The sequence below is a fragment of the Panicum virgatum genome, chromosome 5N (assembly GCF_016808335.1).
Source record: "Panicum virgatum strain AP13 chromosome 5N, P.virgatum_v5, whole genome shotgun sequence".
Lineage (NCBI taxonomy): Eukaryota > Viridiplantae > Streptophyta > Magnoliopsida > Poales > Poaceae > Panicum > Panicum virgatum.
Window position 1 is genome coordinate 7,217,870 of NC_053149.1, and position 15,283 is coordinate 7,233,152.

Genomic DNA, 15,283 nt, shown 5'->3' on the forward strand with positions numbered 1-15,283 from the left:
GTAGTATATGTAGTATATTGTTATACAGCCTGTATTATTACACTCGGCTTGTACATACGCCTGCGGGACGTACAACCCAAAGCACGCGCGAATTACAACAACAAACACGAACAGACCTGTTTTTATGACTAGGCGCGCGCGCACACACACGGGTACCTTATTTCGTCGTACTGGTACGGCACCACGATAAGGACTCGTACGTACGGTACGTCTCCTGCCTGCTTTCACTTTATTCATCACGCAATATAGAGGGAGTGTGTGTGTGCGCCTGCTGCATGCACGGTTAGCTAGGCGCGCATAGAGCGCGAGCGAGGCGTCGGCCGGCCGGCCGGCGTTCTACTTCCATTTCCTGTACTTGCCGCCGCCGAACATGCCGCCCTTGTGCTTGCCGCCGCCGTAGCCGCCGTGGTGGTGCCCGCCGCCGTGGCCGGTGTGGTACGACCCCATGTGCCCGCCTGCATGCCGCGCCGCACGCACACACCGATTAATTATCTCACGTCGTTATTATTAGAAACTAAACCCAAACGTAAAGATCAATAATCTGCTCTTGCATGTAATGTAACGACTAACGCACCGTAGTGCGCCGAGTGCGCGGGGTAGGCGGCCGGCGGAGGGTACCCGTGCCCGTGGCCGTGACCTTCCCCGCCGTGGACGAGGTTGGACACGAACCCCTTCACGCCGCCGTTGTGCCCGTGCATGTCGTGCCCGCCGCCCATGGCCGCCGGTCAGGCGGTCTTGCTCAGATTGTTATCAAGCGCTGCGAGGTTTCACTGGACGTGAGTGATGGATGCTATGGCGCGCGCTCGAACCGGTGCGCTGGCTGCTGCCCTCTCCGGCGCGGCTTCCTGCGCCTGCATGCGTCTCCGGCCGGGCTCCCTTTCGATGTGTGCCGGCCGAATCTGCACACGTACCCCGCTCCCCCCATGCCATATTCTTCCAGGAGCTTCATCAGGCTGATAAGATCATGCATTGGATTCCAATTCTCTTGCCAAATTCAAAAGGTGAGTGAGGTGCTCGCCGCGTAGTGTTTCACGGTTAGGCCGCAAATGAAGCCGCACACCTGGCACGACTGATCGCCGTGCATTTTTACGAACACCTACAGTAAAAGGCCTCATGTTACGACGGGCCTCCACTATTTACTAGTACTTACCAAGCTGCAATTCTGTGGGCCTATGGGCTAGGTGGGCCTTCCTCATAAGTAACTGGGCCGGTGTTAACTACTAAATCAGATCTTGATGCCTAAATGGGCTTTCCGGGTCCGGGCCTTTACCGAGTCTGAATCGAAGACCAAGTGGTAACCCGCTCTTCCCAACGCCCGCCGCGGCCGTCCATGACTCCGCCTGCACAATCCGAGCCGTCCAACCCTCAAGCCGCGCCGATATAAACATAGTTGCCGCCGACGCCGTCCCGGGTCCCGACACCAAAACCGAGCTCGCGGTCTTTGTCCCCTTCGCGTGGGGCTAGGGTTTCGTCCGCTTCGCTCGCAGTCGCAGGTGCCCCCCGGTTCCCGATCCCATCTCGTTCCCCTCGAATTCGTCCCTGATTCCGTAGTATGTTATGTTGGTTTGCGCTGTTCGATTTTTAGCTGGTTCGCGCCTCGTGTCGTTGGGAATTGGGTGCGTTATGGTCTGCAGTCTGCAAGGCTGTACTCGTTGGGTTAGCGATTGGTTTGTTTTTCTTTCCTTCGATTCGTACTTTGAGCTAGTTCGGATCGATTTTGTTTTATGGTACACAAGAACATAGGGAAGGTCGTCTCGATTCGATGCAGTTTTGGTGTTGGTATTGCGCACAACCACAAGGGGATCTGCAATCCATGATAGGTTACTTACGGAGCAATCTGCTCGATTCATGGCCTATCCGTTTCAGCGTTTTTGCTACTAGATGGTGGTAGTATTTGCCCTTGCAAAGACGTGATTCGGAATACGCTTTATGATGTTTTGGCGGTGATGGATGCTAGTTTTATAATGCGTCGACTTTTCTCTGCACTATGCCCTTAGTACGGATTCTGATGTATTCGATTATGTGTCGCAGGCAAGATGCCCCGCTACGATGACCGGTACGGTGGGAACACAAGGCTGTACGTGGGTCGTATCTCCTCTCGTACAAGGACAGAGGACCTTGAAGACATTTTCAGCAGATATGGGAGGTTAGCACGCTTGGTTCCAAATCTAAGTTGTTTTATGTGCTTTGAGTGCAGCAGATTTTTTTTTTTTTGAGTTTCGATAAGTCGCTGCTGCTGCTATGTATTTCGACATGATTGAGTTCAGTCCAATTTACAGAAGCACTCATAGCAATTTGTTTGTTTGTTCCGGGTGGGATGGAGGATGTAACAATATACTTGGTATTAGCACAAAATATGTCTTTCCCACCTGATTGAAGTGACACCTATTTGCACATGATCCTCCATGAGTAGATACAGTTACAAAGGATTGCAACCACTTTCTTCTGGAGGTTTTATCCATTTTCCATTACGCATTAGTTTTTAGGTTTCAGATCAACAGCATCAATTGAAATGTAAGAAAATACTTTTTATTCTTTGCTTCCCTTTTTTGGAGATATAGAACACATCAGCCTCTTCATTTTTCTGTTACCTGTCGACGTTGGCATACACATGGTTTCTTGAGTACTTCAGATGAAATGTCTAGGCTGCAGTATGCTGTTAAGCTCAGCATTCTTTCAGTTAGCATTAGATATCCACACCTCTGTTACGCGGATACTCCTAGGAGGTGGCGTATCCGTATCCGATACGTATCGGATACGGATACGCCCCGGATACGCCTCGGATACGTTTCTAGCCGTATCCTGAAAAAACGGATATGTATTTGCTTGGATACGCGTATCCGATACTTTTGGGCCAGATGGGATACAGCCCAAAGCAGTAATTAGCCCACCCAAATGCTGTTTTGGTAGTAAGAGATGATACAAAATGATGAACTTGCTGCAATAGAATTGTAGAACTAGATGAGCAGCAACTGAAGAACCCCTTGTGGAATCAGTTGTGCTTTTAGAGAATGCTAGTTATAGAGGTAATGTTATATGGACATGCAAGTATTGCACATTTGAGTATAGGGGAAGTTACTCAAGAGTAAAATCTCACTTGCTGAATATCTATGTGATATTTATATATAATTATTAATTATCCTAGCCGTATCCCCGTATCAGTGTTTTTTGGGAAAGTGCGTATCCGCGTATCCGATACATATCGTATCCGATACGTATCGTATCCGATACCCGTACCAGTATCCGTGTAACATAGATCCACACACCCTTCATGTTTTAACTCAGATGATCTTGTTGAAGGTTTTGGGGGCTTACCCAACCTCGGTGTCCATGGTGGGAGGGTGTCCTTGGTGGCATTGCTGGCTGTTCTCCCAAAGTTTCTAGCAGGCTTTGCCGATTCTTTTGAAAAAAAAACGTCTGTCTTAATTGAAATTCACAGTCATCACTCACGTTTAGTTCCTTCTGACCGGTGATTCATTTATCTACCCACTTCTTGACGGCATTACTGTTTCTGGAAACCATTTCCGCAGAGTGCGTTATGTGGATATGAAGCATGAGTTTGCATTTGTTGTAAGTATTCTTGTTCTAGTCATTTATCTGAGCTCATGAGTTATTTTGTCAGCTCGTGACATATTTCACAATTCACATAGGAGACCACCTTTTTGTATCGCAGGAGTTTAGCGATGCCCGGGATGCTGATGATGCAAGGTACAACCTTGATGGTCGGGATATCAATGGAAGCCGCATAATTGTTGAGTTTGCTAAAGGGGTAATCTACCAAAGCTCTCTTGCTATGCAATTTACATTTTATCCCTTTTCTATTTCTGATGCTGATTCACTGTTTCATCTGAATACAATTTTCATTGTGGTCTAGGTTCCGCGTGGCCCAGGAGGATCCCGTGAATATATGGGCAGGGAACCACCTCCAGGTTCTGGCCGCTGCTTTAACTGTGGTATTGATGGGCACTGGGCTCGTGACTGCAAAGCTGGTGACTGGAAAAACAGGTGCTACCGCTGCGGAGATAGGGGCCACATAGAAAGAGACTGTCGGAATAGCCCTAAGAGTCTCAGGTACCTCCTGTGAGATTTCTCTTTTTTACATCTTGATCATATGTGATTGTAAGTTGCCTTTATGAAAATAGGCGTGGAAGAAGTTACTCAAGATCCCCATCCCCTCGTCGTGGAAGGAGCCGTGATAGGAGTTACAGCAGGAGCCGCAGTAGGAGCTACAGGTATGCGTATCATCCTTGCCTCGGCTGATTGGTTACTATGACATTTTTCTACCATACTTTTGGTATATTTATTATTTGTCATGGGGTTCCATTGAGTCCGATGGTCAAAGAGCTAGTAGTATCTGAAACATTTAAAACATTTTTTAAAATTTACATGTATGTTCGATGTGTTGTAGTCATTCTTTTGTTTTCTGATTGAGCATAATAAGGTCTTGTTCCGCCTGTAGCTTGTTCTTGAGCATGAGTATGGGTTGGACTTGAGAGTACATTTTACTAAACTAGTCAGTATCTACTTTGACTTATTTGGCCTCAAGTATCCTACATACAAATGTATACATTTGAGTTCTTTCTTATTAGATATGAAATCTGCTGTTCTATTTGGCCGCAGTTTCGTATGTCATACATATAAATAATACTTAATTTGATTAATTTGAGTTCTGCTTCAGTTGTTTCTCCCCCTTCGTACATGTCAGTATAATTTGTAGCATCAAGCACTGACATTGAATTCTTTACGTAGCCGCTCCCAATCTCCAAAGAGGGATACCCGTGACGAAAGGCGATCAATGAGCCCTCGCGACAGCCGCAGCCCAAGGAGGAGCCCTTCACCATCCAAGGGGAGGGGACGCAGCCCCAGCAGGAGTCCTGCACCAAGGGAACGCAATGGCTCAGATCACAGCATGAGCCCAAGGAGAGCTGACAGCGGTAGCCCAGCAGATCACGAGCGCCGTGGTCGTAGCCCAAGCCCCAGGGAGTACAAAGAAAATGGCAACCAGCGCATTTCGCCTAGAGGAAGTGCATCCCCCTGAATTGGTTTTTGATATTTTTCCTATGTTCATGAACCACCCCAAACATCCTTATGATTGAATCTGATAGCAATCTTTTTGGTGCCAGTTGTAACTTTAAAGTGCACATGAATCGTTTTGCTTGCCTTCTATGCTATGAAAAAACTTGTGCAAATCTTGGGAAGATTGTTTACGTGAGTAATCAAATTGTGCGGCACCGTAGATCAGAGGTGATCGGAGTAGCATTTTCAGGCCCTAAAGGCCTTCTCGGCTGGTACTTGTCCGAGTGCTCCACATGTTTAAACATCAAGTATTAACAGCAAATTGAATCTGACTCAAGTTCTGATTCTGGAATGTTATAAAAAAAACTTTCCAGTATTCATATATTTAAGTATTAACATCAAATTGCAGTCTGACAACGCTGTACGTTAACATGTTTCTTAATAATTTGACGATTCTGTGCGCTTCACCTTTACCTCCCGCCCACATTGACCATCTGCCAGAAGACACCTCGCATGGACACATCGGTGTCCTCGCCGTCGGCCACACCCTCCCCCTCACCGCCGGCTTCATTCTCGTGCGAGCTTCTCTGACGAGGATCCAAAGGCGGCGTGAGCTCACGCACCAAGTTCAGGCTGTTCACGTCGGAGAAGTCAAGGCCGCTGTCGTCCTGCAGCCGCATCACGAACTGCAGGCTCCACACGACGTCCTCCATCGCCGGCCTGTCCGCGCCGCGCTCCGCCAGGCACCTGGCCGCCGTCTCGCCGTACTTGATCAGGGCCTGGGGCCTCACCGCCGCGGCGATGCGCCGGTCGACGACCTTGCCCAGCTCGCCCCTGCGCTGCCAGTGCAGGGCCCACTCCACCAGGTTCACCATCGGCTTGGGGAGCCTCGGGTCCACCGCCGGCCGCGCGCACAGCGCCTCCAGCAGCACGACGCCGAACGAGTACACGTCGGACTTGGCCGTCAGCTTCCTCGTGCGGGCGTAGTCCGGGTCGACGTAGCCGAAGCTACCCTTCACCGCCGTGCTGACGTGCGTCTCGTCCAGCTCCGGCCCGGCCTTGGACAGGCCGAAGTCGGCGACCTTGGCGGCGAGGCCGCCGTCGAGGAGGATGTTGGACGACTTGACGTCGCGGTGGATCACCGGATTGGCCAGCGCCGTGTGCAGGTAGAGCAGCCCCCTCGCCGCGCCCGCGCACGCCTCCAGCCGCTGCGCCCAGCTGAGCGCGCCGCCGCCGCCGTACAGGCGGCTCCGGAGCGAGCCGTGCTCCATGTACTCGTACAGCAGGATCATCTCGTCGCCGTCGTCGCAGTAGCCGACGAGGGACACGAGGTGGCGGTGGCGCAGGCCGGACAGCAGCTCGATCTCCGTGCGGAACTCCCGCGCGCCCTGCCGCGACTCCGAGCTCGCGCGCTTCACGGCCACCTTGGTGCCGTCGGGGAGCACGGCGCGGTACACCTTCCCGAAGCCGCCGGCGCCGATGACCAGGCCCTCGTCGAAGTTGCCCGTCGCTTCCTGCAGCATGGCGAGCAGGAAGCGGTAGCTCGGTGCCGGAGAACCAGCTATGGGGATCGCTCCTGGCATGTCCTTGTCAGCGGCGATGCTGGGCGATCCTGCTCCGCTGGCACCCGGTCCTCTGCTGCGCAGGCTGAACCGGTTGAGGAGCGGCATCCATGGCGTCGACGACGGGCTCTGCGACGGTGACTGCAGCAGCCTCCCCTCTTTCTTCCTGAGGAAAACGACAAGCACAACGGCGATGGACATGACGGCAAAAGCTCCACAGATTGAACCCAAAACAATGGCCAAATTCTGCTTCTTCAATCTGGCTGACGATGGCTCGACGACGACGATGGAACCTGAGCTGAAGTGCATCTTCATGATCTCTATCCCGTTCAGGATGGGGCCTGGAAACGCGCTGCTGTTCTTCTTCATCGACGACGACGACGAGCCAACGTAGATTATGATCTTGCCGGATGGGTCGCTGGAATCCAGGATGAAATCCATGTGGTACGGGATGTTATAATCTTTAGGACCTCTAGGAGTAGATCAGTGGGATTTCCGTTCTGTGCAACATACCTTATCACTGTTATTGCCGTTATTGCCGCCCATGACTCCGGCGCGATCTCGTTCGTCGATGGAGGTTGCGCACAGGCAGTGTCGGGCGGTGCAGAGGTGGTGCAAGGGCGACGCCGTCGCGGTGCGGAGGCGGCCGCTCGCGGGCGATGGCGTGGTGGACTTCCCGCCGCTTCAGCACACCCCCTGATCGGCTAGGGTTTCTTTGGTGGGGAAAAGGACGGCCAACCTCATAGTCCGTGCCCCTGGCCCCCACCTCTTCCTTTTATGTGTGCTGCGCGACGGGGGCCCACCAGCCTCCCATGGGCTGGGCGCCCCCGATCAGGGCGCGAGTCAAAGGCCCAGTTGGCCGTTGGGCCAACTGGCGGAGATCAATCTAACATTCTCCCCCTTGATCTCACCTTGTCTTTTAACTTATCTCAATCTTTTCTTTCTTCATTCTTGATTCTTTATTTACCTATTCCTTCACAGATCAGTGCATATGAGCATGCCTCATCGTCACGGTCAATCGCCGATGGACTTAACAGCTACAACGCACCTCTCTGTTTTGAAATAGATACTTTAACTTTGGGCCCTTTATTGTCCGGAAAACATAGGCTATACCATAAACCCATGTCGACTGTGTGTTCTCTGTACACACTGGGCGGCAAGCCTTTTAGTTAGCGGATCCGCAAACACTTTCTGTCATTTAAACTCATAATCCATCTCAATCATGATTCCGGACTTTCTCCCTTACAACGTATAACTTTGTGTCAACGTGTTTGGCACCACACTTGACTCGTTGTCATAGGAGCAAACTATTTAAATGGTTATTGCTGTTGTCAACCATTATCAACACCGGGTACTGATTCTCTTAACCATTTTGCCTGTCCCTCGGCCTTGTATCATGCTATACCATGTCTTTGCATCATATTGATGATAATTGTTTCATTTTGGAGCTTTTCCACACAAAACCTCCAAGTGAGAAAGTTAGCGACAATTGTGGATTTCGCTACACATTTCACAAGTTCTACTTTTGTACTCACAATCCTTTGAGAGTACTTGATCTTTCCAACTTAGCATGAAGCCGACATTCCCAATTTCATTCCAGTGATCTATATCTGGATTGAGCTTTTGCCAAAAATAACCCGGATACATGAACTATGTCAGGGTAAATTCTTTACTTGCGCGCTCATAAAACTTCCAACAGCTAAAGCTTATGGAACCATTTCCGTCTCTCATTGGTTCCTGGAACACTAACATTTCCAAAAACTATTACCCTTGACGATAGGAACAGGCGTAGGTTTACTTATATGCATACTTCATCTCTTTAGAATCTTTTCTAAGTATGCATTTGTTGTAACCATAATACCCCTTTCTTTTTATCTCAATGAGTTTCAATTCTTAGAACGAAAACCAACCACCGAGATCAAAACTTTAGGACAAGAATTCTTTATCTGAAATAGCATATTAACACCACTACTATTGGGTAGGGTGTTATCTTTAAGTTGTGGAAATAAAATTTCCCATTCTTTAACTTTCTTTAAAACTTTCCTTAAAACTATTGTCCTCCTCAATCTCTTTAAAAACCCAAATTTTCTTACTATTTCTATGAACTTTAGACACCACCATCTCAAGGCTTTAAATGGGTTTCTTATTGTGGTATCTCATATATATTTTTTTTTTCATGACAAAACATCAAGTAGTGTCATGTAAACATTTCTTCTCTTTGTGTGAAACTTTTTGTCACAAGCCTTACGTTATACTTTCACCATTCCCTCTAGAGTCACATTTCTCTTTGTGGGTCCATTACAACCAATTGTGATGACTCTTTTAGGAATCATTTTCCTTTTCCATGAACTTAGCCCATAGAATTCTCGTGACTTCTTCTAATGAGGTGGAATCAACCTCCATTTCTTTTCTTGACACATTGTTTTATGTATAGGGCTGTTGTTGCTCTTTGCCAAAAGGCAATGGACTCTATAGGCTCTTGCATAACAAGACCCTTCTTTACTTTATTCATTTTCTTTGAAGGCTAACAACATGTGTTGTATAAGAAACTTGTTGTTCTTGAATCATCGAAGTGGGCACGCATTCCCGCTTCTTTTCAAGTCTTAGGAATCTACATACCATGCTCCCCCAGATTTTGCCATCTTTTGTAAAGATAGCGTATCACATAAATCTCTTTATTTGGGTTCTATCTGTTAAAAATTTTATATGTGCTCTGTAAGCACCATCTTACTATTTTTGAGGGTCGTCCAGCATGAATGCCGGAATTTAGCCATTTCTTTATATATAGGGGTATCACTATAGTGACCATTGTACTCCCCCTGACGGTCATATTCATTCTTTAATAGATCATCTCTCGCTTTCAATGCACATTACAGGGGAGTACCTTTCTTAACTGTCTCATATTTCTCCCCCTCGAAATGTGGCTTGAACTTTTCTGCCACAATTTCGAAAACTATTCACAACTTTTGTGAATGAGGAAACTTTAATTACTTACTTCATCCACATGATTACGTCATGCAGAACAAAGTAATTCTTAGTTTGCATGGGAGTACCTTTTATTCACTTTATTTTGATAACTCAATAGAGTCCTTTATTCGATATGACAATATTTTTTTCCTCATTTCACTTCACGAACTCAATAGAGTCTATTACCAGTACTTTAGCAAGTCACGCTCGCAAAACTTTCTTATCTTGAGGTTCATATGTAACTTTCCATTCTTCATTAAACTCAATGAGTGCTTAATCTCTGTGACACAATAGAAGTGCCCGATCAATTCTAGAATAGCAAAGCTACTCCTAACTTTTCTCCCAGTGTGGGATAAACCAGTACATGAGTCATCACAACTTTCTCCCGCCATGCAGGATTAGTACATAAGAGACATTTCTCAAAACGATCTCTTATTGCTCTTTCTGCTTTTCTTGGATCAATATCCATAAGTACTTTTCTTTTCTAACCAATCTTTACAGAGAATACGCTTTCTCATATGTAATGACTTTGTTTCTTTCTGAGTCACAAGTACCCAGTTCATTGTCTTTCGTCCTTCAAGGACAACATAGAACTCTTTGTCTGAAAAGTCAATAATCAATACTTTAAGTTCTATTCTATATCACCGTTGGGCAGAAATAGAATAATCTTTTACATTAATTCTGTATCATCGTTGAGCAGAAACGGAATTAATGTATGGAAAACTCAATAAACTTTAAAAACATATATTTGCTCCTCAAAATTAAATTCTCCCGTTGGTTCGAATTTAATTAAAGGATAATCAAATTTGTTGCTGCGCAAACTAGAAAATACATTTCTCTAGTTTGAGAGCAGTTCTTTGTCTATTCTCTGAAAAAATAGCTTTGATGCAAAATCTACCAGAGACTTTAAACTTTAAGCTATGACTCATAAAAATTATAATATTGTTATCATCAACGTTAGTCAGAAAATAACAATACCATAATTAACTTTTAATTTCTCTCTTTTGAGAATTATCTTTTTTGAGTTCAGCAAAGCTCAACTTTGAGACTTCAAATGGCAGAATAATGCCAAAAGTCAACTTTGACTTTAAACAGCGGAAGCTTTTCTATCTTAAACTTTAAAAGTGTCTTTTACCCATAGAGAAAAACTCAATTTAAGAGTTTTATACTATTCTTTCAATTAAATCTTCTCGTTGGTTCTGGCTTAATTGAAAGATAACATCATTGTAGCAGCGGAAAACCTTTTCTTTACAGATACAACACTTTGTACTCTTTAATTGTACTTTGTACTCTTTTTCTCTCTAAACAATTTATCTCGTTGGTTCAAAATTGAATAGAGATAAAACTGTACAAAACTTACTCAAAGTAGGCTCTCTAAACATGCTCTTAAAATTTAATTGTCCCGTTGGTTCGAATTAAATTGAAGGAGCAACTATTTAAACTTTGCAGCGGAAACATGTAGGAATTCTATTTCTAGAAGTATTACTGTACTCTTTTATCTCTAAACAATATACACGTTGGTGCAAAATTGAATAGAAATTCAAACTATGATCAAAATCATCAAGAAAAAACTTCTGAAAATTAGAAAACTTGAAATTTTCTTTTCTGTTGAAGCAGCCCGCTTGCGATTTTGGCCCGCGGCCGGCTCGTGCACGCCCTCCTGGGCCTTTGGCCCGGCAGCCAACGACCAGGCCGCCAAACTGGCCCGGCTCGGCTCGCCCTCCTTTCCCTCACGGGCCGTATCCCAGCCCACGAAGATCCAGCCGCTCCCTGGCCGTTGGATCTTGATCCGACGGCCGTCCGTGTTCCCCGCGGGAACAAACCCGGCGACCGGCGCCCCCTGAAACCCTAGGCGGCCATTTCTTTCCCTCCCCTTTCTCTCTCCACGCGAAACGGCGGCGGCCACGGAGACAACGGCCATGGCGACCGCGGAGGAGGCGTGGCAGGCGCCACCATCGACCCCCTCGCCGGCGCGCGCGCTCCGCCCATGCGGAAGCGCGCCGCCGTCGAGTGGTTTGGCGGCGGTGCCCCGAGCCCGCGCGCGCTCGTACCTCCGGCGTCCCGGACGGCGAGCGGCGGAGCCCCTCTGGGCCGCGCCCTGGCGAGCAGCGGCGCGGGTCACTTCCACGCGGCGGTGGCCGGCGGTGTTGGCGGCGAACGGTGAGTACCCGCCGCCCTTTGCTCTAGGGTTAGGGTTTGACGTCGTTTTCGATCCAAGATCGATGTATTCATTCTTTCTATTTGATTCTTTCCCCAAATCCGAATCAATTAGGGTCCGGGTCTTTCTTTGTTCGACTTGCATCGAATTTCTTTGTCCAATCTCGATCACTCTCTACTGTTAGGGTCTTGAGCCCGTGGCGGTGCTCTCCGGCACGAGCTTACGGCTCGGCCAGGGTTTTCTACGGCGGCGGAGCGGAGCTCCAGCACTCGCCGAGATGGTGGATGGCCATGGGTAGAAGAAAACATGTAGGCCCCTTCCCTGATCCGCCCGTTCTTTTCTGTTCTAGGGTTAGGTTTTCCTTTCGTTCCTTAACTTTGTCGATTCGAGATCGATTTCTTTCTCTGGTTCTTTCGATTCGTGAAACGAATCCTTCCCAAACTCAATCTACACTCTAGATTGGCTCTGATACCATTGTTATAATCTTTAGGACCTCTAGGAGTAGATCAGTGGGATTTTCCGTTCTGTGCAACATACCTTATCACTGTTATTGCCGTTATTGCCGCCCATGACTCCGGCGCGATCTCGTTCGTCGATGGAGGCTGCGCACAGGCAGTGTCGGGCGGTGCAGAGGTGGTGCAAGGGCGACGCCGTCGCGGTGCGGAGGCGGCCGCTCGCGGGCGATGGCGTGGTGGACTTCCCGCCGCTTCAGCACACCCCCTGATCGGCTAGGGTTTCTTTGGTGGGGAAAAGGACGGCCAACCTCATAGTCCGTGCCCCTGGCCCCCACCTCTTCCTTTTATGTGTGCTGCGCGACGGGGGCCCACCAGCCTCCCATGGGCTGGGCGCCCCCGATCAGGGCGCGAGTCAAAGGCCCAGTTGGCCGTTGGGCCAACTGGCGGAGATCAATCTAACACGGGAAGGCCAGAGCGCCATTCCCGATTGCGGACAGATCAAGACCGGTCACCACCGTGTGGCTGCCCACATACACATCGATGCTCAGCAGGTGAGGTGCCCTGCTCACGACGTCGCACCAGTGGAATCGGATCAGGTAGCTCGACGGCTGCTTGTCGACGTCGAACTGCCACGTCATCTGGTCCACGGCGTGCGACATGACCAGCTCCCTGGCCGTGGCGTACACGATGCCCGGCGCGTCGACCGGCGTCGCCTCGCCGGCGAGGTAGTTCAGGCTTCCGTTGTAGGCCAACTCTCGGGTGACGACGCCGGCCGACGCGGCCAAGTAGCTCTGGTCGTTGGTCCACCCCTGCCAGAGCGTGTCGCCGGTGGCAGGGACCGCCGGGCCGCCCACGTTGACCCTGTACGCCGTTTGCAGCGGCAGCTCGACCGGGATGAGCTGCTGGCCCGGTGACGTCCTTGCCGGGTCAGCCATGAGGTTGTCGGGGACGGAGACGACCTCGACGGCGTTGACGAACGCGAGGCCTCCGGCCAGCGGCACGAACGTGACGATGAGCGTGCCACCGGCGACGTCCAGCAAGAACTCGCGGGGCACCGGCGGAGACGCGCCGATCTTCGCCGGCGTGTAGCTGTCGATCAGGACGGCGTCCTGCGTCGACACCTTGAAGCTCGCGGCGGCGAGGTCGTAGCTCTGGCTCGCGAAGGGGATGAAGTGGAGGCGGACGAAGTGCCGGCCGGGGCGGCTGATCTTGAACGCGTAGGACGACGGCGCCGTGAACACCCTGGCGGTCTGGTACAGCGCGGCGCTCTCGAAACCGGGCGGAGCTCTTACCGCGGCGCTGTGAGAAGAGGTCAGGGTGACAGAGCCGGAGTCGTCGGGGACGAAGACCCTCTGGCCGACCGTCGTGCCGACCGAGGAGCCGCAGCTGATGAGGTAGTTGTCCGCAGGAGTGTATGCAGCAGCGCTGAAGCAGCAGAGAGCTGGGATGATCCCCACGAGGATCAGAGCTAACTGGAGCTTATCCATGGTGGATTTAACAGCCTATCCCAAGCTTGAGGTTGAGGACTAACTACAAATTGAATCAAGGAGATTGTATTTAGTCGACAGGTTCACATGATATTGATCATTCACAGGTAAGAACAGCTAGAGGGGAGTTTCAGGCCGACAGCAATCAGATACCTACTCAGATTGCTCTCTATGTTTTCAGTAAAAGCAAGCAACAAAAAAAAATGACGAATCTAATCGGAAGCTGGTGAAAAACTTATGACGGTTTCAACTGAAACACAAAGTACATCTATCTGTATATATAGCACTGAACATGCATGAATTAGGCAAAGTGTTCTTGAAGTCAATTCAATTGCATAAACATAAACTTAAGAATACTTGGCGATGAAAAAAAGTACCTTGAGAAAATGAAATAAGAAAGTCTTCTGATCCGGTGGACGTATTGCTGCGCAAAATTCACAGGCTTCGCATGCTAGCGCGCATCCAAGTTGTCATCAGCTCTGAAGAGTCTCAACCTCACCGCACAACCCAAACGGCTACTGGAGAAGAGCTACGGAGCAGAAAGAACACCGAGCTGCAAGGTTCAATCCAAATTATAGACCCGAACAGAGGCTCTCGGCGATGACACCATTCTACGTTTGTCAGAAGCTTACAAGCAGGAAAGCCGAAGAAACACGACGATAGGTGCGTCCTGCTCTGAATGAATGGAACAGTGCTGTGCCAAATTCAATCATTTAGCAAGCAGCAGTGAGTCCACCATGGCTAACTCCTAACTGGATGGGTATACACAAAACTTCCTGCTACAGCATGTTACTATCACTTGACTGACGCTGCGCTTACCGGGATTCTTGTTGTGGAGCTTCAGTGCCGTCTTGGTTGGCATGCGTATCAGGCTAGGGACCTAGGATAGATTGCAGGAAGAACACGACAAGGGTCAGAGAAAGACCTGCAACCTGCAATGGTTTCCACGGCAGCCAGAGACTTCAACGCGAGGATATATCGTTATCAAAAGCGACCGACTTGGAAAGGCTGTTCCCCTGTGCTAATCCTGCATGCAGAACTAATTGACAGCTGCTTTATTTACTGTTTAGAGAGGAGACGATTACTTCTGTCAAAGTAAACGGGCATTGGTATGGAACAGATTTGAAAGGAAACGGTAGCACAACACTACTTGGGCTCACTGGTTCAGGAAAACGAGCAGATAAACATGGGCCGGATTGGGCTGGACGCCCTGCTGAAGAAATGTCTGTTGCGCCTGTGGGCTGAATGTATAGAAATTAGATTAAAACAACGTAGGGCATTTCAAACCAAATTTTGCATATATACCCTGAAGTTAGAAAAATTACGAAAAAACATATGTACTGGTACTGTCTTAAGGTCAGTGATGCGCATGTGACGTGTGAAGCCATATTTTTTTTCTTTTTGATTTGACAACAATCTCCAAGCCTTTTTTTTTTGAGACGGGAGCAAGACATATGTTGACTAGTAAAGTTTGTTAAGGAAGTAGATTAATCTTAAAGATACACTCACTCACATGATCACTATCTGAAACATACAAAAGAACTACTGTACATTGCTTCCATTTAAATAAAACAGTGAGCACCGCTTTATTCAAAAGAAAATGCAGACAAAAATATAAAAGGGGGAATGAAACAAAAG

The 15,283-nt window shown here is 48.7% G+C and overlaps 3 protein-coding genes and 1 long non-coding RNA gene across 9 annotated transcripts; 1 reads left to right on the forward strand and 3 right to left on the reverse strand.

Moving 5' to 3' along the window:
• LOC120671896 (glycine-rich cell wall structural protein 1.8-like) lies at nucleotides 1-812 on the reverse strand. The gene is made up of 2 exons (XM_039952156.1): nucleotides 575-812; nucleotides 1-455 (listed from the first exon to the last, which is right to left on the reverse strand). Exons 1-2 carry the CDS (start codon nucleotides 714-716, stop codon nucleotides 337-339), a joined length of 261 nt encoding a protein of 86 aa, XP_039808090.1. The 5' UTR covers nucleotides 717-812; the 3' UTR covers nucleotides 1-336.
• A 548-nt stretch (nucleotides 813-1,360) lies between these two features.
• Nucleotides 1,361-5,207, forward strand: LOC120676208 (serine/arginine-rich splicing factor RS2Z33-like). Of its 5 annotated transcripts, none has more exons than XM_039957439.1 (7): nucleotides 1,361-1,481; nucleotides 2,026-2,146; nucleotides 3,531-3,570; nucleotides 3,674-3,769; nucleotides 3,875-4,071; nucleotides 4,143-4,232; nucleotides 4,750-5,207. In XM_039957439.1, exons 2-7 carry the CDS (start codon nucleotides 2,037-2,039, stop codon nucleotides 5,036-5,038), a joined length of 822 nt encoding a protein of 273 aa, XP_039813373.1. In that variant the 5' UTR covers nucleotides 1,361-1,481; nucleotides 2,026-2,036; the 3' UTR covers nucleotides 5,039-5,207. The 5 variants fall into 5 exon arrangements, with proteins under 5 accessions (XP_039813373.1, XP_039813372.1, XP_039813374.1 ...); XM_039957438.1 differs by having other exon boundaries at nucleotides 1,371-1,493; nucleotides 2,032-2,146; XM_039957440.1 differs by having other exon boundaries at nucleotides 1,415-1,493; nucleotides 2,032-2,146; nucleotides 3,301-3,570.
• LOC120676209 lies at nucleotides 2,216-3,472 on the reverse strand. Its single transcript, XR_005675718.1, has 2 exons — nucleotides 3,265-3,472; nucleotides 2,216-2,700 (listed from the first exon to the last, which is right to left on the reverse strand). It is a non-coding gene; the product is annotated as an uncharacterized LOC120676209 (long non-coding RNA).
• Nucleotides 5,208-5,358: 151 nt separating the features above from the next.
• Nucleotides 5,359-15,237, reverse strand: LOC120676206 (receptor-like protein kinase HERK 1). 2 transcript variants are annotated; one of them, XM_039957434.1, is made up of 4 exons: nucleotides 14,278-15,237; nucleotides 14,023-14,198; nucleotides 12,625-13,688; nucleotides 5,359-7,030 (listed from the first exon to the last, which is right to left on the reverse strand). In XM_039957434.1, exons 3-4 carry the CDS (start codon nucleotides 13,643-13,645, stop codon nucleotides 5,487-5,489), a joined length of 2,565 nt encoding a protein of 854 aa, XP_039813368.1. In that variant the 5' UTR covers nucleotides 13,646-13,688; nucleotides 14,023-14,198; nucleotides 14,278-15,237; the 3' UTR covers nucleotides 5,359-5,486. The 2 variants fall into 2 exon arrangements, with proteins under 2 accessions (XP_039813368.1, XP_039813369.1); XM_039957435.1 differs by having other exon boundaries at nucleotides 5,359-7,024; nucleotides 12,619-13,688.
• Between the last annotated feature and the right edge of the window lie 46 nt (nucleotides 15,238-15,283).